General features: G+C 35.7%; 1 protein-coding gene across 9 annotated transcripts in view; it reads left to right on the forward strand.

Moving 5' to 3' along the window:
- GRB14 (growth factor receptor bound protein 14) overlaps positions 1–22,023 on the forward strand; it is a 52,475-nt gene extending 30,452 nt beyond the window's left edge. For 2 of the 9 annotated variants that reach the window (XM_015869046.2, XM_015869047.2), the window contains 12 exons: positions 1,438–1,594; positions 7,153–7,274; positions 8,037–8,111; positions 11,574–11,711; positions 12,357–12,467; positions 12,662–12,757; positions 13,281–13,361; positions 15,581–15,697; positions 15,800–15,857; positions 15,947–16,034; positions 19,085–19,178; positions 21,659–22,023. In XM_015869046.2, the coding sequence (XP_015724532.2) occupies positions 1,438–1,594; positions 7,153–7,274; positions 8,037–8,111; positions 11,574–11,711; positions 12,357–12,467; positions 12,662–12,757; positions 13,281–13,361; positions 15,581–15,697; positions 15,800–15,857; positions 15,947–16,034; positions 19,085–19,178; positions 21,659–21,805 (1,284 nt within the window). In that variant the 3' untranslated portion in view covers positions 21,806–22,023. The other 7 variants (XR_014948190.1, XM_085552999.1, XR_014948189.1 and 4 more) reach the window with 7 other exon arrangements.
- The last annotated feature ends 4,249 nt before the right edge of the window (positions 22,024–26,272 follow it).

Consider the following 26,272-nt stretch of genomic DNA (forward strand, 5'->3'; position numbering starts at 1 on the left):
ATGACTTGTGTTGCTGTCTTCAGCATTTTAAAAAGTCTTTTTCTATTTCTCCAGCAATAAGAATCTAGTCATCTACACTGCCACTCTTAACCCTTTTAGAAAGAGTTTCTCTAGAAGTCATCCATCAAGGGCCTCGGCATGGGCTGTACGTGCTTTTGCTGTAAAGCGAGCCCAACACCTAACTTGATGAGTACTTGCAGAAAACTGTAGTTTCTAGTGTGTACTGACAGTTTCCGTAGCCAGTGTACCAGTGTGGTTTCTCATCATGTGGTTTTATAAATGGAGGCAAGAGGAAAAATATCTAGAAAGTCACTACAATCTTAATTTCCCCTTCTATAGTGTCTCTTTCTGGCACTTTAGACTATAAATTTCTTTAGATTCATCCTGACACAGACTTATCAGAGGACTGATGAAGCTGTCCTTGCGCTTAAGTACTTTCCTGAGTAGGACATGCTTTAGTCTAGGAGGCTGTTTTGTCTACTCAACTGTGCAGCCCCCACTCCATTCACAATGTACTCAGCCATGGTTTGAATTCTTATAAATACTGCAGGAATTCATATACTTCATGCTGATTTATCCTTATCTGTAGACCACAGTTTTTGTGTGTCTGGCATAGAGTTGCTTAAGTTGTGGATGGGTTACGACCATTACGACCATGCTGCCAGTAGACTGTGTTGTTACCAGTCCAACTTTCTTACTAAAATTTAATAGCCAAAATGACAAAGATATGTCATGAAACACTGTATTGTTACCTCCTCCCTCAACACACATTTTTAGTAGGATAAAGAAACTTTTAATCTACTGAGATAAAAAGAAAAACAACACAAATTTGTCTGCTTTGTACTATGTTTTTCTGAATGTACATCTTTCAGAACATTTTCCTGTTCTCCATGTGGTGGTTGTTTCCTGTGTCGATGTTTTTGGTTCTGTACCTGTGTATATGTGCAGTTTCTTCCTTTTTTTAGTGCAGCTCAGAACACAGTTGGCCTTCTAGGCTGCAAGCAAACACTGCTGGCTCATGTCCAGCTTCTTGTCCACCAGGACCCCCAAGTCCTTCTCCACAGGGCTGCTGTCAAGGAGTTCTTTGCCCAGTCTGTATAAACACTTGGGATTACTCTGGCCCAAGAGCAACACCTTGTACTTGGTCTTGTTGAACTTCATTAGGATCACATGGGCCCACTTCTCCAGCCTGTCCAGGTCCTTCTGGATGGCTTTGCTTACTTCCAATGTATTAAGTGCACTGCTCAGCTTGGTGCCATCTGCAAACTTGCTGAGGGTGCACTCGAAGCCATCATCTATGTCACTGATAAATGATTATTATCTACCAGTCCATTACAACTGTTTTAATGTGAATGGACCAATCTATTCTGTAGATTCTGAACTGAAGATTAAATTTATGGATATTTCAGCTTTTTTTTAATTTATTATTTGTTGCAGGTAATTAAAGTGTACAGTGAAGATGACAGTAGCAAAGCTTTGGAAATCCCAAGTGATATAACAGCCAGGGACGTATGTCAGCTGTTGATATTGAAGAACCACTATATTGATGACCACAACTGGACACTGTTTGAAGAACTTACTCATACAGGTTTAGGTAAGATGTTCTGTACAACAGTTTGACAGTAAATGAAGCTGTGGGTTGTTGTTGTTGTTGTTTTAATCACACAGAGGTGTAATTGTAATAAGCTTGGAGAGAAAAAGATGAATGTGTGTGAATCTGTTCTTGTGGAGGGGATGTTATTTCTGTTTCCCTTATTTTTTGATAGCATTCCGGTAAGGTGAATTTTGTGACGGTGAACTTGTCTCATGCTGCTTCATCTGCATCTGTAAGAGAGGTTTGGAAGGCACGGACCATTAAAGTTCTCTTTGCAAATTCTTCCTTGCTCTTCCTTGCTTTTCTTTGGCAGTTCTCCCCCTTTCACTGGTATTTCCTGCTTATCTCTAGCAAGAGGTGGGATATTTTTACTGCAAATAAAATATTTCTTTTTCCCAGCATGTCTGAGTGAAATCTGTGACATGAAGGGCAGAAAATGGTCACTCTGTGCTATCCTTTTTGGACAGTAGAGCTCAAGTCTTCACAAACAACACCAGACAAAGCTATCTATTTTTCACTGTAACCAGTTTGGCCAGATTTATCGTGACTTTTGAAAGGGTCCAGGGAAAAAGCAAAACAAAACCACTCTTCTGAACTCACAGTTGCAGACCAGAGAGCTGTGCTGAAGTGATTTTATGCTTAGTATTCTAAGTTGCTAGAAATGAAACTCTTTGAATTCCTTCCACGCCAGTAGTGCTTTCTTAGTGAGGAAAATAAAAAAAAACAGCCCACCTCTCTGTGTACTGTGCACATGTACAATTTAAAGATCTAATATGTGGTTTCAGATTATAACTATAATTTTAACTTCTGGTTTGTGTTCCATCTTGTAACATATAGAATAATTTTGCAGTATAAAGCACATTAAGGCAAGTTAAATACAAAGAAAATAGGAATGTTTGCAGAGGTTTGAACAATAGAGGGCACAGGAAAGCCTGCGCTCAGCAAAAGATGAATTCAGAAGCCTGCTACAAAATGTATAATTAAATTGGTACTCCAATCAGATGGTTGTACTTCCTTTCACTGTATTTCTGTTTGGGATTCTGTTGTGTTTGATTTTTGATTGGAAATTACAACAGAAAAATCTAGAAAGATTCTTGCCATAAAAATGCATACTTTCAGTCTCCTATCACTCAACATTTTCATATTAGTTTTAAGCTCTGCTGCTCTCCCAGAGTTACCAGAGCTTTTTCTACAACCTTGCAGGCAGACTCAGCCAGTACTGGTGTGAAGTGTGATCCATGGGGGGACGTTCTGCATTTTAGAATATGTAGAGAACTCCTTGGATGCCTCAATTCTCTGAAGGGAGCAGCGATACCTGGTAACGGCAGTGCTGCCCATCCAGAATAAAAATAAACAAACATTAAAAACATGTTCTTAAACTCTCTTACCGTGTATGTGTCTCACTGAGTCTGCAGGAACCTGAACTCATGCATTTATGTAAAATAAACTTGACTTTGAGTCTCAAACTGTATTATGTTTAACAGTCATATTTTAAAGATGAGCTACAGAAGCTGGAAGTGTTTTTTGCCCTTTTCTGCTGCTTTATCCTATGAAGACAGCCACAAATGATCTCTTCTTTTTTTTTTCTTTTTCTTTTTCTTCCTGCTTTGTAACATTTCAAAGATATTTATAACCTTTTGCACGGAATGTATCAGTTGCAAGATGCTCCCAGCTCAGAGTAAGGTCAGAGTTAAATCTGAGTCAAGACTGTAAATGACTGACTACTGCAGAAGAGGAAGTATAAAATGGCTTTAGACGGCACTACTATATAAATACTAGAAGTGTTCTCTGTAATTTATAGTGCGACTGCAGTTTGAGTAGTGTATAGTAAGTATTGAAGAATTCATTGCAGACAAGTATGCCAGAGTAACTGGTGTTTCTCCAGGTTTGCTTATTTGCAGAGTACTCTGTCACGTGGCACCTTTGCTTCAATCTGAACAATTTACTGGGAGATTTCAGTATCAAATCATTAGTGAAATTGTTTTTCCCACGATTGTGGAGCTCTTGTGGTAGCTGGCAAGCAGGTGAGCAGAGCTGCATTCAGCAGGTGGTCCAGCTGCTTTGGGCATAATCTTAGAAAGAAGCAAAGTGCTCATTTCTGAAGCAGTTTCATTTCCTAGATGGTGACGATGGGAATTCAACACTGCTGGTCAAGGAGAGAAACAACTGTAGACACTTTTCCTTCTTTTTATATTACTGAATAATACTGGAATTATATTCATAACACTGATTTTTGCTGGAAAGGTTTTGCATGTTGATCTTGATTTCCACTGAGCATATTCGTAAGCACTGGATGAATAGCTTGAACAAAGATTTATCAGATGGTGGCTTAGTTTTGAATTGTCTGCTATTTATTATTCTATGTTTAGTTTTATCCATAAAAATGTGGACAGCCCTTTTCTGCTCCCAAGTTAAATGTATGTGTTTGGGTTTGGAAAGGAGAAATACCGTGACCGAGTGCATCAGTATGAAGAGCTTAATAATTAATTCATCGATTAGCAAACATTTTCTTTAATATCTAACAGCTGCCTGAATGCTATTGAATTAGATAGGATTGCGATAGGATCTCAGTGCGCCGAGCACAGCGTTCTGCTTTTAATCAAGGCAGTCATTAATTACATCACTGAAGCGAGCCCTCATCTGTGCACACAGATACCTGCATGTGAAGGTTAGAAAAGAAGGAAGTAAGTTAAGCCCAGCAGAGGACACAACTCCCCCCTTCGCCCACGTGGAGGGTCGCTGGGCGTTGCGGTGCCGCTGCCACGCCACGTCTGGCCGCCGGGTGGTGCCCGCGCTCCGCGCAGCGCCGCTCCGATGTGGTTCGGTGCCCGGGGAGCGGTCGTTCAAGCAGCGCTGCACATGGCGTGATTCGGGAGCGGTGCTCCGGGAGGTGGCCTTGTAGTCCAGGAGATTGAATTCAATGGTGCTGGACTCCTCCACCTCGCCTGGGGCTGCTGGAGGCAGCTGGGGCGTGCCTTGGATGAGCCGTGTCCTTACCTGGGGGCTCCGAATCCTGCCTCCATTGCCATTCCTATGTAGGGCCGGCTGTGAAAAAGGAGAGTTCTGTTTCCATAGCCGTTTCCTTCTGCAGAGAGAATACTCCTTACCCTGATTTTTGCGTTTTTGCTTTGTTTGTTTGTTTGTTTTCCTTTTCCGGTGAGAATATTGTGAAAGTGAGCAGTTCTCCTCTTGTTTTTTTCGACAGATTTCTCTTCTGAGCTTCCTCTGGGTACCCCAGAGTCCCTTGGCCAGGCACCTAAACTGCCTGTCACTTCTGCTTCCCATTTGTGTTCTCTGTCTGAGTTCACATAGGCAGCTTGTGAGAAGACTTTTGGTTTGGTGGCCCTGCTAGGCAGGGGGGTTGGAACTACATGATCCTTGAGGTCCCTTCCAACCCGGGTCATTCTGTGTTTCTTTGATTCCCCAGATGGGAAAATGCTCAAAGTATTACCTATGCAATAGTATGGGGCAAAAGCATTTCCTGCTTTATTTTGCTTATCTCACTACCTCCTCCCTCCAGCTGGGTAGCTAGGGAGGAGACCACTTGGAATTTGTTCTGTTGTACACTTCAGTATTGAATCTTCTTCCGTGTGCTTTATTGACTTAACACGGTTAAGAAGCATCTTTGTTTAGGACTGTGGCAGGTGGTTGTGGTGTTGCAGACAGTGAAGATGAAGAGCTAGCAGAGAGACAAGGAGGAACCCTCCAGTCAGCTGGGAGAGAAAAAAAAATGATCTAACTAAACCAAAGTGCAGCTTCCTCATGGCAGCGGGTATTGATTTGACTGCAGGAGTGTGTTCTGGGGTGCACTACCTCAGTGTTTCACTTCCTTTAACGAAATGAGTTGAATAAATTGTAAAATATTCGGTGATGTTATGCCTTAAAAATAAAAACGACAGCATCTTTACCCACCCATTGGGGTGATGCAGAACGTCTTATTTTTGTACCAAGAAGTAACTCTTGAGGAAATGGTATTTTCTTAAATGTCACAATGCCAAGCATTCAGGAGTTTTAAATGTCATCCTAGACGAGAGCTTTCTCTGAAAAGAAAAAAAAAATGTTCTTTTTATGTAAGGTCTTCAATTCTTTAGTGTCTCTCCCCCTTGCAATTGAAGAATGTGTTTTGGAGTAGAACCGCCTGTCCAACCTTTTAAAATACTCTGCTTTATTTCAGTATTTTGGGGGGTAATTTTTGTGTTTTCTGGGTTGCCGCATGATTTGTCCATTTGCTTCATTTGATCTTCTTACAAATGCAAGTTTTGTATAGGATCTTTAAACTCCATTTTTACGGGCTTAAAGAATGAGTTAAATTCAATGGAAACTTAACTTTTCCCTGCTTATTATGTAGATCATAAGTGTACTTTGTCTTCTGCTAGTGGCGAGCTTGATATTTCTGTACTGAGGCAAAATTTGCCATCATGAGCATATTGTCTCTAAACTTGCTAGCTGGAAACCTCCTGAAGAAGCTTATAGATTTGCAGGCTACAGCAGGCTGCTATTTACCAGGCTTCACAGTGTAGAAGCATGAAGCAGTGACTGATGAAGAAGGAGGCGAGAGAAGACAGTAAAAGAATGCTGTAGTTCACAGAGACTCTGTTGTGTTTTTTCTTTTACTTTCTGATATTTCAAATTTGAGGTTCGATTCTGTTATTCTTTTAGAAGGTTTTGTGTACTGCGATTCATGAAAGTCACTCTCTTTGTTTAGCAAGGACCACCTGCAAAAACTTTGCTTTTATTATGAAGTTAATTTCACGCTATGCCTAATTAAGTGTGAAAAACAAACAAAAAACCAAACAGCACTATTTCACCTCCTACCCTAACTTTCCTGTTGCAACTCTTAAAAAGTTTCGAGCAACAGAGCATCAGAATTCACTTGAAGTACATCATAGATCTGATAATGAGATGAAGTCTGGGAAATGTGATCAGAAAATTGTGTGAGTTGCATGGTTTTTATAATACATTTTAATTGCCTTTCCCCTTTGAAAGTATGATCAGAATCAGATGTCAAAACTCCATAATTGGCAGGAAGAAAGATGTTTTGTTCTTAAACCTACACTGTGAGCTGTCTCACTGCGTTACTCAGAGTATGCAGCCCTTGAACTTACACAGCACATCTACAGGAAGGTTCTTAGATTGTGTCTTACTTTAAATGTATATGATCTTGCTTTACAAGAGGAAAATTCCGTCAAGAGTACATGCTGCAGGAGCAGTCTAAAATAGTGAGAATACTGATTCTGCCCCTCTGTGCTCCCCCAATGTGCTCATAAAGCACCCTGAATAACAAACCAATGCAAACAAAGAAGAAAACCAGCCACAACATGAACTACGTCAGACATTGAAGCTGAGCCCAATTCAGTGGGAGTGGAACAATAACTTGGTGTAACGTGGACCTAATTAATGAATTGTGTTCAGATTACTGGTTTAAAGTTTTGTAACATACATTATTTTAATTATCTGACCTCTCTGTTTTCATGGTTTGCTGCTGTGCTCTTAGGTGCAGATTATGTGCTGGATTAATATCATTATGATTGATATATATATATCATTTTTTTTAATAGGAAGAGCTATAGAAGACCATGAAGTAGTGATGGAAGTCCAGTCAAACTGGGGAATGGAAGAGGAAAACAAATTTTATTTTAGGAAAAATTATGTCAAATATGAATTTTTTAAAAATCCAGTGGTAAGTCGTAACATCTGATACGTGAAATGGTGTACATAGTGTTGCTGCAAAATAGCATTTCCTGTTAGTGCAAGTAGGCTGTAAGGCTGTTAGTGTAATGTGAATTTAAAGGAATAATTTGGAAGGTATATAAAGAGTGTAAGAATATATTACAGCGTATGTAGCTGTTGGCCAATAACTTTTTTTGGGGGGGGAGGTGCAAAGTGAGAGACACAGACTTCCTTGAAATTGGCACACTGTGGAATTTTTGACCTCTCCATATTAGTGTAGTCACATTTCGGTTCTTATTCTTATAATTCCAAGTAGACCGTTCAGAACAAAACCCCCAAAAACATGAAAGGACTTGTTCTCTCTTAACAGGAGTTATAAAAGATTTTGGTAAGATTCTAGTGTAATAAAAATAGTAGAAAACTGTGCTTTCCAGCATGTTGGTGTGTATCATCCCTACTTTGTAGCATGCTGAAGCCCCTGGTGAGTCCTAGTTGTCAACAGTTGTAGAAATTACTACTAGAAAAACACTGGGGGCCAGGTATTGCAATATGACTTGCACTGTTGTATGAAACCTTTTTGCTTTTGCTCATATTTCTAAGTTACTCAGCAGATAATACATAGTCACAAATTTAGGAAGGATACTAAAGTAAGTTGTTTTTTTTTTTTTAATTTTTATTTATTTATTTATTTATTTATTTATACATCCAAAAGAGAAACAAAGTTTAATATTTATTTTTTACAAAACTTTGATGTGAATTATTGTCATTGCAGAGCTTTTTTCCTGATCATATGATATCTTTTTCAAGTGAGACCAATGCAGCTGTTAAACACTCTGGGATATTACAGGTACGTAACCTTTAGAGGAGATGAACCATATATTTTGCAATTCACAGTTGTCTATATTGGGTGAGCATAGCTCTCTGTCACTGTAAGATCTGATGGTAGTTTTTGTGTAGCTCAAAACATGGTTAATGTCTTACTTTCCTTATGAAATATGGAGTATCCCTTCCAGACACTTACTATATGACTGTACTTGGAAATTGGCACATTCTTACAGAAACAAATGTCACAGAAATAGCTAAAATGCAGTAAAGAAACAAATGGCCAACACCTGTATTGAATTCTTCAGGTTAAAGTTTTCTTGAGAGATTGTAGTGCTGGAATAATTATGACATACAGCAGCACAACAGTAGAATACTGAGAAATTGGTGATGTGATACAAATGGATATAAAAAAGAGTTAAATGTTTGAACTTAATGAGTAGAAAATTTAGACTGACTAGTATGATTTGTTAGCTTGAAGGCTACTGTAACCTTACAAAAAAAAATGGTAGGTCACTCAGTGTTAGTCATCTTTTAAGTGGACACAAGATTTTAATTTACAGTGGGAATAATTTCACAGAATGACCATATCAGGGATCATCGTCTTACTTCTGAAAGAGGGGAAAAATGAGTAATAAAGGTGGAAACATGCACATCACTCTTGTTTGCTTGTCACTGGGAAATTTAATTAATAGAAGAACTTTCACTGGTCTTAAGACAACAACCCTGTGTGTGAGTTTTGGGGATAAAGAATGATTGGGAAGGCAACACAAGAGGGTATATTTTAAGGTAGAACTAAAATTAACATGGAAATTAAAATATACTTCTGTGCATCTACACAATACATTCTACCAGTAAATGAAAAATATTAAAGAACTAAATTTCAAGGCATTCATCTGTACTAAATAGTTATATCCTTACATATATATTTTCTAATATTTATCTATTTGCTAGTATTCTCTTATTTATATTTTAATACACACATGTATATATATTTAATATAAAATATTTTATATTTATGTATTACATATATTAATACGTAAAAAAGAGGATGCTAACAAATAGATCACCCCCAAATGTAGTTTTAAAAGTTCTGCATAAATTGTAATTGCTGCATACTGTGTTATATGAATCATTTATATGAACTTAAATAAAAATTCTGTAACATCAAAAGATGCTACGTCTTTGATAAAAATTGACTCAAATTTTATGTAGCAAATAGATCACGTAGTTTAATGCAAGCGTTTAATTTCGTCATCAAATCTTGTCCCCCTTATTGTGAGAAATTCTTTTTTTTTGCTTGCAAACAATCTCATATTTGAGTATTTTAAGATGAAACTGTTTGCCATTTATACCCGTGCACAGAACCTCTTTCAGCCCGCAGAACAGAACATATGTGGTATGTGGAAAATGTGCAAGGCTTGTGGATCAGATTGAGAATCTTTTTGAATATATATATATAGTTCTCTCCAATTTTGTTAAACTTGAAAATTGCTTGTGATCCCTCATCTGTTGCTATTTTATGTTGTATTGTATGTTTAATTGCATTTGGGCTAACAAAACTTGGTAGACATAAAGACCCATTCAGATTTGTAGCTACCACGTTTGTTTCAGCAGAAGCTCTTCAGTCAATAGTTTACAGTGGGTTGCTATTTCCTTGGAAACTTTCATTAAGACAAGTTAATGGTCTTGTGTTATTATTTGTGATGTGCTCGGTCAGGTATCAAGAGAGACATTAATCTTAACAAATCAATGCTTACAAATGATTAAAAAATCACTTCTGATACTTTTATAGCTTTTTGTGGATTGACCTGTAAGCAAGTAAAATGTTTTTCAAGTATGATTTTCTTGACTTTCACAGAAAGCAAAAGAGGAAGTTTTTTTGTCTCATGACTTTAAATCAGAACATCTAAATGGCCTTAAAAAAACAACCAACAGCAAACAAAATGTATACCTGCCTCCTCTCTGTTTAGCATGTGCTAAATAGAATCACTGGTTCCAAAGTATGCCAAATGTCTATATGCAACAAGATGGGGTATTAATCTTAGCTATAAAGATCCTTAGCCTTAAAAAGTAAACAAGTTTGTGATTATATTGCTTAGAGCGTGACCGTTCCATATGCATGTGTCTAGTTGCAGTCACTTTGGGTTACTTGGAATACATATTTACTTATTTTTGCAAGTAGGATGCCTTGAAATAAAATCAATACAGTATGTAGATTTTAATTAGAAACCTCAATGACAATGAAATATTCTATTATTTTTATGTATTGAGGGTTTTTTTTGTTTTGTTTGAGAATTGGTAACTCCCAAGGGTGGGCAACAAATTCATTCACTTGGTTTGATTAGATGTGAAACTTGTTGTGTGTAATTTTAAGTAGGACTTGTGACTTGTTTAAAATGTGGTCTGTTTCTTGGAGCATCTCTTGGATGTGCATTGGCATATTGGAAATATGAATTCCTTTGCATACATAGAAATTGGAAAGTTCTGGGTTAGTATGTTTAGGTGTGAATCATAATTCTGATTGGTTTTACTGAAGGAAGAGGAACAGAACTGAATATGTTAAATGGAATTAGAGTACAATTTTGTAGACTGAATAGAACTATATATTTGGTCTTCACTAGGTGACAGCTGTATTGCTCTCTATCAGTGTCTGGCTAAAATGGCTAAGCAGAAGTCAGTGGATGTCTTGAGCAGAGACCGTGCATGAATTAGCTCCTCTTGGTGCATCAGTTAATTTCTATCCATATCATTCTGACTTTCCAAGGGTCTGTGACTGTGCAAGCCTATGGTTCTGAAGACAAAAGGGCTGATCCTCCTGAGTCTTTAAACCCCTCCTGTCTTGCTCCTGATGCAGATTTTTTCAGCCAAAAGCTCTCCACCACATGACCTTGAATGCGGGCAGTAAATACCTGCTGTAGCTCTTGGTACAACTAAAGCACCCGCTTTAGCATCACATAAGGTCCAGAGACCTTATGTTTCCTCCTCTTTAGAAAATGGTAGTATCCTCCAGACGCGTGTGGATTTGTGATAAAGAAATTTTGTTTGCTGAATTAATTTTAATTCGCATCAGTTCCCTTTTTTGGTCTGTAGCAGGCAGGGGAGGGTGAGGAGAGATGTCATTTTTTTTCCTTCTGTTGGTAGCATTGATTTGCAGTTTTATAAAAATAGGGTCTGAGGTACGGGATCAGAACTTCTTACACTGGTTTTGTTGCTGAAGTCAACATATTGCATAACTAATGTTCTCATTTCAAACCATATGTTCCATATAAATATGTAGCTTGCCTTGCATACCTTGGAGTTATGTAATAGTCTGTATGCTTTAAATGAGAGGTACTCTTAATGGGGTTAGATCCAATAACTGAATTACTGTGGTGTAATAGTGTTATCAGCAGTATATTCCTCTTAGTCTTGTCTGAATATGATAATGAAATAGCAAGATGACCTCAGATAAAAAGAGAAATGTGTGGCTGATATTTTCTTTCAGATGTTCCTAAGCTCCAGCACGTATCCTGAGATTCATGGTTATTTACATGCAAAAGAGCAGGGAAAAAAATCATGGAAAAAATTATACTTTGTTTTGAGAAGATCTGGCCTTTACTTTTCCACTAAAGGTACATCTAAGGTAAGGCAAGGAAAAAAACACCAGAGGAAAGAACTCTGAAGTTAGAGTGTGTGTATATGTATTTGTCATTTAATACAGTATTAATTCTAATTTAAATTGTACATTATGTGATTAAAAAGGAAATGTTTTGTATTCTATCTTTTGTAATGGGAAAGATTCTTCTTCTTCTTTATTTATTTATTTATTTATTTATTTTTGCCTGACTTAATTAGAGTTATCTTGGAAGATGGAGGTAATAGCTACAAGTAATACTCAACAGTAATTACTGCAGTGTGATGTTTTTCAAATTCTAAAAGTATATTTTATTTTGATGGTTGAAATGAATTCTACTCCCAAAACTTCCAAATTCTACTCCTATTGTGACGTGAATCTAGTAGATATTTTCCCAGAAATCTGATGCCTTCTATACTTCATGTTTTCTGTCTGGAAGAGCAAACTCTTTGACTAGTTTAAGGTATTTGTTCTCTGCATTAAGAAGTGAATTTTGAGTTGCCTCTTTCTAGATTTCATGAGACAGCATCACAGTTAAAACTGAGATGTAAGACCTTATTTTGGAACAAGAGAACTGCTGTACTATTCTGAGTTTCTTATCTGGAGATGCTAGCTAAAAGTAGTCTAACTGTATTACATTGCTCTTCTTTATAGGAGCCAAGGCATCTGCAGTTTTTCTGTGAATTCAGCAATAGTGATATATACATGTCTTTGACAGGCAAAAAGATTTCTGGAGCACCAACAAGCTATGGATTCTGCTTTAAGGTACAAGCTTATCATTCTGATACATATTAAAGCAAGCCACAGTTTTTCGGTAAGCTTAAGTTTCTTTAAGGCTTTTGAAAACAATGTTCAGCTGTCTGTTATAAAATAGGAGAATTAGTGGCTTTTATTTCAACAGGTATTATCTTCAAGATATGCTTTAATGCTAAAAAAAAAAATGTGCTGTGGCCTTCTAGCCTAACAAATCAGGAGGAACCAGAGACCTGAAACAGCTCTGTGCAGATGATGAACAAAGTAGGACCTGCTGGATGACAGCAATAAGGTTGTTTAAGGTAACTTTTCTGTGTGGAGTTAACTTCTTTCTCAAGTTTACTATGTTAATTTTTATAGTGTGAAGTAGGGAAATAACATAATTATAGGTTCCCATGTAATAGCATTATCAATGCTATCAATGTACGACAAAAGCTGAAGTTTCATCTCACCAGACAGGCCAAATTACTGGAATAATCGTAAGGGAGGGGATGCACTTATATGTAACTTTGCTGAACTTAGAGACAGTGTTGGTAATGGCAAACAAAGCTACAAGAATACATGAGATGTTTTAAAAATGTGTTTGTGGAAAAAACAGGCGTAGGTCAGTTGATGTATTAAATGAGCAGAATTTCATGTAGAATGTACGTTTAGAAAAACTAAAGCAAAAACGATGTTGTTTTTCATTATCTTAACAGCATTTGTCCCTACTTTATAATGATAAAAAATCATGGAATCATAGCATTGCCTTCTACATCTGGAAGAAAGTTTCTTCGGCTCAGGCTTATGGTTTAAAATGCTAACCATATTATTTTCTGTTTTTAGTATGGGATGCAGCTGTATCAGAATTACATGCAACCATATCAAGGTAGAAGTGGCTGCAGCCCTTTGAGTATAACACCTATGGTACGTCCCACAGTAGCTCCATGAGTAAATATACTGTTTCTGCAGTCATGCTATTTTTAAGTGACTTTTGCCAGTTACACTACTGACCTGGTCCTGCGGATTTTAAATGTGCTTTGAATGTGTGAAATCTTTAGGGGCATCTGAGTAGATGAGAAAGCTAATTAATTAATTTACTTATTTAATATGAGTTGGGCAGTTCAGACCAGTTAGCAGGCTTTTCTCTTTTGTCAGATAGTCAGTATTTGGGGAGTTTATTGGCTTATTATCACTGTCAGTGAGGATTTAAAAAAAGTAGCAGAACTGTAAATGCATTAAAAAAGAATAACGTGCTTAAGGTTACATGTACTGTAAACGATGAATAAGAAAGCCTTAACAAATCCTTTTCAGTATGCGGTAATGCTTCTGTCTCTGTCTTTTTTCTTTTTTTTTCTTTCTTTTTTTTTTTTTTTTTTTTGTAACTGCCCCATATGGTTATTTATTTAAATTGGATTTAACCTGTTGTGATACTGCCTGAAGCTCGGAGGAACACCATAATTTGGCAAAACTGCATTTTGGAGGCATAGCACTCTGTAGACTGATGATCTGTTTGTCTCCTCAGCCAGATAATTTGGGATCGGGTTGTCCTTTTAAAACCTTATCTTACTTATCCCAGTCACTTCTTCTTTTTTTTTTTTTTCTTTTTTCTTTGTTTTTGAGTGATGTATAGCACTTTGTGCTTTTTATGGTTTAAATTATGTAAAAATTGCTTGTTGCCAGGATCCATTATAATGTTTGGTTTTTTTTTTGTTTTGGTTTTTTTGAGCTTTTTAATGTAGTTCTTGCTGACAAAACACTTAAGATGTGTATCTGCTTTTATGGGGATTCACAAAAATACTGTTTTCTGATATTGCTGATAAGCATGGCTTCACAATTACACTTAATATGCAGACTATTTATACTGTCTGTTACAAGAAGCTAATGATAGCCAGCTGCTACTTTCATAATGGGTGTGGGAGCCATTATTGATTCTGTCTCCTCTTGCACAGCCACATACACTATAGCACATCTAGATTCTAGTGCCAAATATATAACTGGCTTAAGCATGATACAATTTTTATACTTGTCTATAATTTGTGAGTTAAACAGAAAATTTGATAAACTCAAGAATGAAGTGATTAAGCTATTGAAAATAGAGAAAGTGTTTTCATAGAGAAAGTATGTTCAGGTTTTCATATTCCAGATTAGTTTATAACCTTGCCAGCAACAAGAAGTTCCCTCGCCTCTCCTAGAGTCAGACACTGTCTTATTCTCCCTATTATTTTGCTTTTGCTGAGTGTCACAGTTGCTCAGACCTTAGACTACAGTGACCTGTAGAATTACTGCCTTCTGTTTCTAGTTACCCTTGTGCAGGGACAAAACAGAGCTCCTTTGGTTTTGGACAGAAATCTGGGCCTCCTGTGTTCTAGATGTTACTTCAGTTCCGGAAGGTTCTTTTAATTATTTGTCATAGCAGCACCAGCCAACGTTTGAGACATTACAATCAGCATCAGACAAGTTTTTTATAAACCTGAATTTCAAAGTAGTGTTTTGGTGAGCTTTAAGACCTGAAATTGTTTTTATTCTGTTGTTAAAAACTTGATATTCACTGGGAGGGAAAGAAAAATCAGGCTTTTTTTTTTTTTTTTTTTTTTTTTTTTTTTTAAATACCAGATTGCATAATTGTTGAATTTGTGCTTGTTCTTTGATGGCCAGGAATTTGAAGGGGAGTATTAAAACAGAACTTAATCTCCAAAGAAGTGCCTGTTTCCAGTGCTTAAATGCAGTAAACTTTGAGGGAAAAATTTTACAATAAATACATAAATTATAGCAAAGTACTTTAATTCTTTGCTTATATGATAATTATGGGTAGGAATTTCTTATTTTATCTTTTTTTCTTGAACTACTTAAGAATAGTTACCTTACACATATAAGTAGAATTTATGTTAAAAGTGTGTATAGATGTATCACAGTACTGCAAAAAAGACGATTTGTCCTGCCAAGCTGTGAAATTTAGTTCTGTAGCAGTGGACAGGGCTGTACCTGTGGTATAATGAGTTTGGCTGTGGTGGGAAATATTGCAGATATTTGAAACGCTGTTTATAAAACATAGCACTTACTCAGAAGCTCTATCTTAAAACATGGGTCATTAGTTAAAATAATAAAATAGAGAAACAGACTAAATCTGTTTTTCTTTTTTGCAGAGGAGTATTTCAGAAAATTCTTTAGTTGCAATGGATTTCTCAGGACACAGAAGCAGAATTATAGAAAACCCAACAGAAGCCCTTTCCGTTGCAGTTGAAGAAGGATTAGCCTGGAGGGTATAAACATCTTTGTTTTATCAGAATACTGTTTCTCAATCTTAACTTATTTATTTTTTTTTTAACAAGAAAGTATTGAAAACATTTTTAATTCTCACACAGAGGAGAGGCTGTCTGCGACTCAACTCACATGGTAGTCCGATTGCCATGTCCAACATGGGTATGTGTGATTTATTTCATTACAGAAAAAATGCAGCAGTTGTTTCAATAAAGCCAACATATATTTTAAAAATATCTTTATTTCTACAGCTATTCACAGATCTCAGTCATGGTTTCATCATAAAATCTCTAGAGATGAAGCTCAGAGACTTATTTTACAGCATGGGCTTGTAGATGGGTAAGCTAATTCTTTAAATAACCCTTCTGAGACATATTTCTAGCCAACAATTCTACTTTTTATTGTAGGAAGGAGATGGAGGAAGAAAGATTTTGCACTTACCTAATAGAAATAAAAATTCTTTTATATAGGGCTATCTGGGGATCAGTTGGTTTCTATTTTATGTCTTTTGGAAGCATTAAAGTGGTGATCTAACACTTCAGTTCTGTCACTGACAGATTACTTGTGTTCTCTCTGAGCCAAGCATCTGAGCTGTGTATTTGCACAATATTCTCTGTGACCTTTCAACTTTGGCACTGTTCTCTTTTGTATCTCTTATTAGTGATGAAAGAGTGAAGGAAACTCGGAAAGCTGCCTAACCTTATTCCAAAATGAACTGTGTAGGGATAGCCATTGGAAAAGGGTATGCCTTTACTTGTAAAATGAGTAAAGATCCAGCTATCTCTTAGTGGTAAATAATGAGTATTAGGGTAAGGCTAATCGCTTCTATTTTTCTCTCATTTAAATATTCATTCAGAGAAAAATGACAGAATATACATTTCATTATCAAACCCTGATATTTTTAATTTTTGTGTTTTTATCTCTACTCCTGTATAAATTTTAGACTCCTGTGTAAAATTGGGCCACATTCATTCAGTGAGTTATCCTATTAAACATTCTTGGAGCTATTTGCAGATAAGCACTGTGATTTTGGTGAGAACAACAATCCTGAGTGGTCTGTTTAGAATTGATTATAAAATAGTTGTATCAGCAATCATAAACTGGTGTTTATACTCACGAACTACAGTGAAGACATAAATGCATTACAGTATACACTGGAGAAAAAATATTCAAGTTAAACCTTTTAAGGTGCTTAAAAGGTAAAACTGATTCCAAGCAGATATCTCTTATGTATATGACATATACTATATATACCAACAAATACACTGTTTATGTGGCTAAAAGAAGGTGAAAGGACTAGTGTAGAAAGGAATAAAGATTTCAGTAGTTGAAATAAATAAATGACAGTTACTGACTGCAGAAATCATATTCCTTTATAGCACCCCTTATTTCTTTTGGATCTACTGTTCAAATGTGGAAGAAACATTTTTTAAGGCATTCATGTAGCAGCATTGCAGATTTTGAACTTTACCCCTTTACATTTAAGGACTTTTCAGTGATAAGTAGTTGACGGGATTGCAAACTGATCGGCCCTCAAATAGATGAATAGGATAATAGCATTTCCAAAAGGCCCATGACAAAATGCAATTGGTCATTCAGAAAATTCCTTTTATATTTTTGAGAATGTTTTTGGAGTCATCCAGCACATCTAAAAAGCTCCCCCTCCAACCAGTATTTCTAAGAGTATATGAACTGCAGCCCTTTCTTGATAATAAAATGATCTTTTAAAAGCTTCTTCAATTAAAGCCGGTTAGTTTTGATAGGGTTAGGAAAGAGTGAAGACCTTCTTATGTATTCCAGCAAACAAAATGACAGCAAAAGTCCTAACCCACCTCCATTTTTTTCACACACTTTGTGATTACTTTGCATGTTGTTTAATGTGAGTCGTGGTATTTTCATATAGAGAACTCAACTTGGATGTTTGAAAAATGGCACATGCTTATAATTTTCTTTTCTTTTTTTCTCTTTCTGAATTAAAAACAAAGCCAGTTCTTAGTGACAAACATGTAGAAAATATAAGTTTACATGAGAGATCTCACTGTTTTTTTAAAAAGAAAAAAAAAGTAATTGATGTCCTGGAAAGGGGTGAAAAGCCACTAGATGGTGAGAGAGAGCTTATTAGGAGAACCTGAATGTACTGAGAAATATTCTCCTTATCTTACTGTTGTATGGTGGGTTGGCAATTATCCCTCTTTCATAACTGAATTCGTATCAGCGTTCTGAATTAGTCTGAATGAGGGTTTTGATAGAAACGTTTTTGATAGAAACGTTAATCATTCTGAACTCAAAATTTCTTAATTTCAGATGTTTTCTTATGTTCGTTGTAAAAACGGAAGTCATAAAATATTCAGAATTAAAACAGTAGTACTCTGTAATTTGGATACAAGTTGTTATCCTGTGAAACTTCACTAAAAGATTTTTCTGTCTTATTTTTTCTCCTGAAATTGCTTCTTTTCATACAGTTGTTGTGCTCTTATTTCTGATATGTGGTTGGGAAAAAGCTGGTGGCTGGTGCTTGTTTGACATCTGCAAGTCTATATTACCCGTTTCTTTTGCCTTCTGAAAAAGGCAAATGTTTGCCAATGACTGTCCCTTCATTTCTCTTCTTTGGTACATTTGCTGGCTGTACCCATTCCAGACAGTTCAAACTTTTCACTAAAAAGCCATGAACCAGGTATTTCCCTCTGCCCACCAAACTGTTCTTCCCTACTGATAGTACAAAAACTACAGTCCAATGAAATTAAATTCATCCTTTATCTGCACCAGATTACTCTACAAGGTTATGGCAAAACTACGTATACAGTCTGTCTGAAATCAAATAACTAGTTGCAGTGACACTGTTGACCATTGAGAGTGTTGTGATTTCAACAATGGTGCTATGAAATAGACTGTGACTCTGTGGGAACTGGAAATGTTGACAGTGTACAGAAATGAGTGTGCATTTATGGGTATGGGTAAGGTGAAAATCATTTTAGTATGTCTTGCATTACCTTTTCTGTAGACTTCCTGTAGAATTTTAACCTTTTGATTTTCTTTTTAAAGTTTGAGATTTAGGTAACTGTCAGAGTCCAAGAAAAATTTTGTTTAAAGCACAAACTTTGATGGTGTTTTTCTGTCTGATGCATTGTAATTCTATGCAGCATAAAAACAAAAGCCTGCAGTGTTACTCGTGCAGATTTTTCACATAATATTTAAGGTGAAAAAGAATTTAAGGAAAAGTATTTTCAGTGACAGTTTTTCAGAGGAATATTGATCAAAAGCATGATTTTTGTAATTAATGTTATTTCTGCTTCTCGCAATGCTTACTGTTTCAAAACTACAACAACTTCAGAGGATATTTACAAAAGCTTCAGAGTAATTTTAATCTGAAAATTTTCAATCTGTTTTAGGGTGTTCTTGGTACGTGATAGTCAAAGTAATCCCAAAACATTTGTGCTGTCATTGAGTCATGGATTAAAGATAAAGCATTTTCAAATTGTACCAGTAAGTAAAACTTTCAGTTTCCTTTTACAATTGTAAACCAATACAATCAAATAATTGTGGTATCTTCACCCTCCCCCCTTTGCTGCTTTAAAGGACATATTGAATATACTAAACGTAACAGCTGTATCACCTGAATCATAAATATCCTGGAGTTGAAAATTTATGACATTTGCAATTGATTTGTTATAAATCTTGACTCTCATTACGTAATCCTACAGTTTAGTTTACCTAATAAATACGTTGGGAAAATGCACAAATCTATTTGAGCTGAAATAGAAGCAACTGTGATTGCATGAAGGCTGTATTTTAATAAAGATCATAATGGCTTTTCAGACATTCATGTAGGTAGATTTCTTCCACCTGTATATGTGTATTACTGCCTCATCTGTCTAAAAGTTTGGTTATTACTAAACCTTTTTTTCAATCCCCTCTTTTCACAATTTATGTTTTTTTGTATAATCATGTCCATGTATTCTTAGGGATGACAATTTTAACAAAAAAAAAAAAAAAAATTACTTATAGGCAAGCTGAAATTTCTTCACTCATATTTCCATTAGTTTTCAGTCATGACATCCAGTTCTGTCTGAATAGACAGTCTTCCCTGTCCTTTCCACTTCCTCTAGAGGTTTATACAGGAGGTATTGTTGATTTTTTTTTTTTTTTTTTTTTTTTTTTGTTTGCTTTTTCAGTCTGCTTCTGTTGGGATGAGAAGCCTTTTAACATTGTCCATTTTAGCTACAGATGTTTGTCATAATTGAGAATACTTGCACCTTTTCTTCTATCTTGGCAAGAACCTTTCTTCCAGACCAAATCACTGAATCACAGAATCATAGGGGTTGGAAGGGACCTCCAGAGATCATTGATTTCAACCCCCTCTAGCTTCTGTATGGTCAAATATGGTCATTCAGAGAATTTCTGTATGCCTTACCTAGGGATGGTACCTAGTGCACTCCCCCACCCCCAAAAATAATTATTATATATATATATATAAATCTGTAAAATAAGACTTAAACATTATTTGAAAGAGAAAAGAAGGCAATCAGTGTGAAGTAAAATGCAGTTTATTGGGATTTTTGTTGTGTTAATTACAAACAATGAAAGAACCCTTTCTCCAAAGCTGATATTTATATCCTGGTTCCTATGTGAGTATCAGCATATACTCAGTGATCAGAATCCTAGGTTTAAGGTCTCTGTTTCTATTGACTATGATTGCTTCTAGTATTTACTTTAGGATAACTGTTGTGTGGTTTAGAAACCCTTCTGAACTCTGTACAAATATTGTATGACTCTACTTCATTGAGACGTCTTTTAACTCTTAAATTCAAGAAACCCCTTTTTCTTATCAGGAAACAGATATTCTTTGCTCTAAGAGCAGATGTGGCAGGAAGCTACCACAAAGCAGCAGTCTCTATATGTTTTTTGTTTTTTTTTTTTTCTTACATTTTAGCTTACTTAAGATTAAAAACATCCTGGATAGGATGTACATCCTGAGAGTTTGAGTTTTCCCTGCTTTAATTCTTGTGTCATATTAACATTAGTAACGTGCAACAGGTATTGCAGGAGGGTGGCAGGGAACTGATTGTAAAAAGTTCAAAACAAAGGAATTGCAAACTACTTCCAGACTTGGTAGGAAGGGGTAGACTAACCAGAAATCACAAAACAGCTCAACAGCTGCTTCAGATGTGAACTCTTAATTGCAGGTAAGAGATGAGTACATTTTATCCCACTGTACTCAAGTAGGATAGTTGCATCTTCCTGTAGTACAGCAAGTCTTGCCCTGTGCCAGCCATAGTTCAGAAAGCTCTGTTCATTACTCTCTTAATCTTGTGTAATATTTTTTTCCCTTTTAAGGAAAAAAAGCTGTGTTTTCCACTTTCTTTTGCCTTTCCTGCACTTGGTCTAGCATGTACTTTTTGTGCAGCAGCAGTACTTTCTTCTTCAAATAGAACATATTATTACATCAAGCATGTTATTTTTTGATAGACAATTTCTTATATAGTTAGTTTCAACCAGTAGACAAATGCACTAGTGTGCAGCCACATGGCACCTTAGAAAATAAGTGATACTGGAGATAGAAGTTCTGTGGTATACTGAATGGAGCTAAGGTTGAAAGGTATTAGTAAGCTGAAACTGGGTTTGTTGTCACTCTGTTAAAACTGTATTTATATTAACTCTAAATATCACGCCAAAGCAAAGGCATAAAATAATATTACCAGTGCAAAAAAGAGTATTCTGATGCTTATCAAATTATTCTTAGCCTTTAGGCATGGATCTATCTTAGAGGGAAAGTTAAAGAATACATTATTTTTGTTGCTCTTGAACTGTTTCTGAATGATCTCTTTTATTTTTCCTTCTATCCATAGTCATAAAATTATGAATACCTTGGTCTACAAGAAGACTTCTCAAACAAGTGCTTTAATCATGAAGAAGTTCCATATCAAAAGAGGATTTGATTCCATTTTGTTTTTCCATTTTTACAGTTGGAAGATGATGGGAAGCTGTTCTATACCCTTGATGATGGTCATACCAGGTTTACAGATCTCATCCAGCTAGTGGAATTCTACCAACTTAATAAAGGAGTACTACCTTGCAAGTTAAAACACTATTGTGCACGAATTCCTCTTTAACCAAAGCATCTGTTGCTTCATCAAAGAAAAAGGGAAGATACCAGAATACTTTTTCTCCTCAAGGCAATTTGTGTAATAAGAAGAGTAAAAAGTGTTACATTATAAAGATTCTGAATTTTAACTACCAAAAAATACAAAGTACATTCAATATAGATAAGAACTTTGTCAAAGCAAAATAACTCTGTGGTTTTAAAATAGATATATTATTTCCTATGTAATTCTTTAGTGTTGTCTTGGACTTTTTTTTCTTTTTTCCCAATGTTAAAGTACCTTCTACAGAAATACAACTGAATAGAAGTTCTTTGTTCTTAGGCTTTTGGGTTTGTTCGTTTTTGTTCTTTTTCTTTTCTTTTCTTTTCTTTTCTTTTCTTTTCTTTTCTTTTCTTTTCTTTTCTTTTCTTTTCTTTTCTTTTCTTTTCTTTTCTTTTCTTTTCTTTTCTTTTCTTTTCTTTTCTTTTCTTTTCTTTTCTTTTCTTTTCTTTTCTTTTCTTTCCTTTCCTTTCCTTTCCTTTCCTTTCCTTTCCTTTCCTTTCCTTTCCTTTCCTTTCCTTTCCTTTCCTTTCCTTTCCTTTCCTTTCCTTTCCTTTCCTTTCCTTTCCTTTCCTTTCCTTTCCTTTCCTTTCCTTTCCTTTCCTTTCCTTTCCTTTCCTTTCCTTTCCTTTCCTTTCCTTTCCTTTCCTTTCCTTTCCTTTCCTTTCCTTTCCTTTCCTTTCCTTTCCTTTCCTTTCCTTTCCTTTCCTTTCCTTTCCTTTCCTTTCCTTTCCTTTCCTTTCCTTTCCTTTCCTCATTTCAAATGTTTCTTATAGTTTCTATTCATTGCATAGAAAAACAAAATTTACTGTGGTAAGGATAAGCTGAACTGCACATTTTACTTGTAAATAAAATGAATAAATATTTTGCATTATATTTTTGAATGCTACTTTGAGGATCATCATTCAAAAAGCAAAAAATCATTAAAAGTACTTATAACTGGTTGGCTGTATTCAATTGTGCGATTTTGTAAAATTTTTGTCCAACCCAATGGTTAGATTGGCACCTTTATACAGAGATGAAGCTTTGTTTCCTTGGTTGTGATATGTATAAATGTGTGTAAAGAGGTATAGAATCAAAGAATCACAGATTCTATATATACCTATATACCTGTATATAAGTATACCTACAGTCTCTAACACAGATACCCCCTGCTAAGTGCTGTGGCTTGTTTTAGAGCTGAGAAGGGAATCAACTTCATTGGCCCTTAAAATGAACAAATAAAGGTGAATACAGTGATTTTTTTCTTTTTGCTGAAAAGCTGTCAAGACTGTATTTGCAGTTGGCTCTTTGCTTACTTTATTATTTATCACAAGATTACACATTTCAACATAGCTACAAGTCAACCAATCTTGCCAGGTGTTCCACTTATAAAGATCTGTTTAGGTAAAGTGAAATTTTGAACCATGGCAGTAGAAATATTTTTGGTATCAGTATTTTGAAAAAGATACAGTACTTCTGGATCTTTGTGCAAAGGCTTAAGTGGAATGAAGCTTGAAGTGAAAGATGTTTTCCTGTCCTGATACTTTGTTATTCTATAGGTTTGGTTTCATTATGAGGATCCGAAGACCTGGCCCTAGAGTAAAGCCTGTAGTGGAAGGTAGTGCTTAGAGATGGCCCATCATGATGAATCCTGGCCCTGTGTCCATTCCTGCTTTTGTTCTCTTATCATCAGACACACCAAGTATTCTGCTACAGGAGTTAGAGGGGAGTGGAAGTGAAGGAGGCCTGGCCAAGGGACAAAGCAGATGGACCCAAGATACAGTAGTGTCAGTGCACATCAGCTGGCAGGGTTGTGTAAATGGGTGCATTAGAATATGGTAGCTACAGTTTATGGTTTAGTTACTGTGTGCCTGTGGAAGGCGATCATAATAACATAATGCTGTGATACTTAATTTACTGACTTGATCCACACATCACTGACCTTTTCCTCTGGTATGCAAATAGAGTTTTTAAAGCTCATTAAAAAAGCAACTCTTCATAATGTGTACCAAAGATGCAACATATGTGGTGTCTGAGCTCATTACATTAGAAATGCCTTGTAAAACTCTTCACAGACTAATAAATTTAACTCTTAAACCTTGAATATAATTTCAAATTGTAATTACAAAAATGTAGTTTTAATTAAATCCTTTTCAGACTTATTTTAGCAATGGGATTACTTCTGAGGCCTTGTATTCTTTCAGAAATTGGCATAGAATAAAGAAAATTGTTGCAGTCCCATTTTTTTCTGATTGTCTGACAAATGAAATGAGTTGTTTCCTCTAGTCTACCTGGACATGTGAAAGCTTTGCCATCAGTTTCATTTGTATTTATGTATTTGCCGGTACAGCTGGTAGAGAAGCTAACCACTCAGTAAGTATGTATCTTTTCACCTTTAGAAAGGTGACTGTGAAAACTATTGAGAGATGTCAACCATCAAGAATCCTTGCCTGCTTTCTTCTGTTTGCACGAGTGGAAAAAAAACAAACAACAAGACAAGTCAACAAATAAATGCAGTGTTGCTTAATGAGCATGGGTTTTGGACATTTGAAAGAGTTTTTAGCTGGCAAATATTCAAAGCACTCTTACCTGTAAAATGTTGCCTCCTGCATTCTGACAGGTCTTTTAATTAAAATCTAAACTGAAATCTTGCTAAGAATACTAAACCTTTTTAAAAAAAAATAATAAAAAAATATCTGCATACATTTCCTGAAATGTCTGGTTGTTTATGACTATACCAAAATAGTAAAACTAATGAAATATAAGTTGGTATATAGACGAGTTAACAGGCTACCTCTATGTTTCAGTATTACTGAAGCATGGAAGAAGTAGTCTTAATTAAAAAAGACCAGCAACAAACACACAAAAAACTCTCTGATATTCTAGACTACTTGAAAACATGCTAAATGGTACAGGTGGTTGATGTATGACTTACATGATCTTTGCTAGCAACTACTATTTTCTTGTCAGAAAAATGGCAAGTTTTTTTATTATATCACCCGGTATATGTTTGACCATAAAGCTCTTAAAGGATGTGGGCAATGCTGTTCAAACAGAATTTCAGTATGTTACTGTGGCTTCTAATTAGGAAGAGTACACTTCTTTGGTGCCCACCTTCACAAAGAAAATTGGCTAATCAGGAGTTGTTAACAGCTCAGGGTGAAATCAGTACTATTTTGGGCAGACTGGTCTGTCTGTCTCCACCAGCTAACTTCTCTGCAAAGTACAATTTTATGTCTACCTCACAAGAGATATAAAGACTTAAAATTATAATAATATATATATGTAATTGCAATTGATATTGTCTGGAAAGTTTTATTTTAATATACAAGAAAGAGAGATGTTTTTACCTTTACTCTGGGGAGGTCAGAGTATACAGGCTTAAACTAATTGGAGAAAAACCAATGTCAAAGTAGGTTTGAAGCATCATGTTTGAAAAACACTTCATAATTTCTTCAGATTTCAAAATCTAGACTTCTGTGAGTGTATCTGTGTAGTGCGGTGTCAGGAGGAGGCAAGCTTGCCATGCAGAGATACCAGAAGCAGTGTAACTGTGCAAGCACATCCTTCTGTCTGGGGTAATTAGCCCTGCAGGGGTACGCTCTGGAAGATGTGAGCTAGTTCAGAGATTGCTCTAAAGCACAGCATTGTAGTTGTTGGCATGCCCTTTGTGCTTTAGCTTCCAATCTTAAAATCTTTTTGGCTCAAAGGAGATTAAAAGTTAATTCACTAGTGTTTCATAATGTACATACACATTCAGCCAGCACTAAGGTTCCATGGACAGCATTAAATGACATTTTTAAACTTGAATGTTTTTACTTAACAATCTTATTAAGTCGCTTAATGAATTTTTAGACATATAACAAGCCTTCATCAAACTTAACGTCTTGAAAGAGAGCTTTAACCCGTTAAATAAAAGAGGATTACATGTGTAACTAACTACAAGTGGGGCCTTTCAAGGATAATTGAATTTCTGTCAGATATTGTCTGTTACATCCTGGTTAAAGAATTGTAGTATTTTGTGTTTCCCCGGGGGTAGAATTTCTCTGCAGTGTATGTGGGCTTGGGGCATCTTAAAATTAAGACATGGATCAGGTTATTTTAAAGGAATAGCCTTTTTTGTTTTGCTATGTTGCTTTATAAACTTAGTCATCTTCATCTAGATAAAAGCCATTTCTTAATGTTTAACTGGTCAGAGCTATTTCATACACATAGCTTTCAAATCAGTTTAGCATTTGTCAGTAAGAAATCTCACATAGTTTTTATTACCTTTATTGCTTTATTTTAGAAAAATACAAAACAACATATAATTCACATGTGTTTTTACTTGGTTAATTATTTTTATGATTGTTGTGATATTTGAAACTTCAATTCTTTACCACAGTAATGCGTTTTGTTTTCAATTTCAATTTTTTGGCTGTCATTTTCACTGAAATCCTCAAATACGAGATATGC

The sequence above is a fragment of the Coturnix japonica genome, chromosome 7 (assembly GCF_054131305.1).
Source record: "Coturnix japonica strain WE chromosome 7, WE-NBRP24, whole genome shotgun sequence".
In the NCBI taxonomy this organism is placed as follows: Eukaryota; Metazoa; Chordata; class Aves; order Galliformes; family Phasianidae; genus Coturnix; species Coturnix japonica.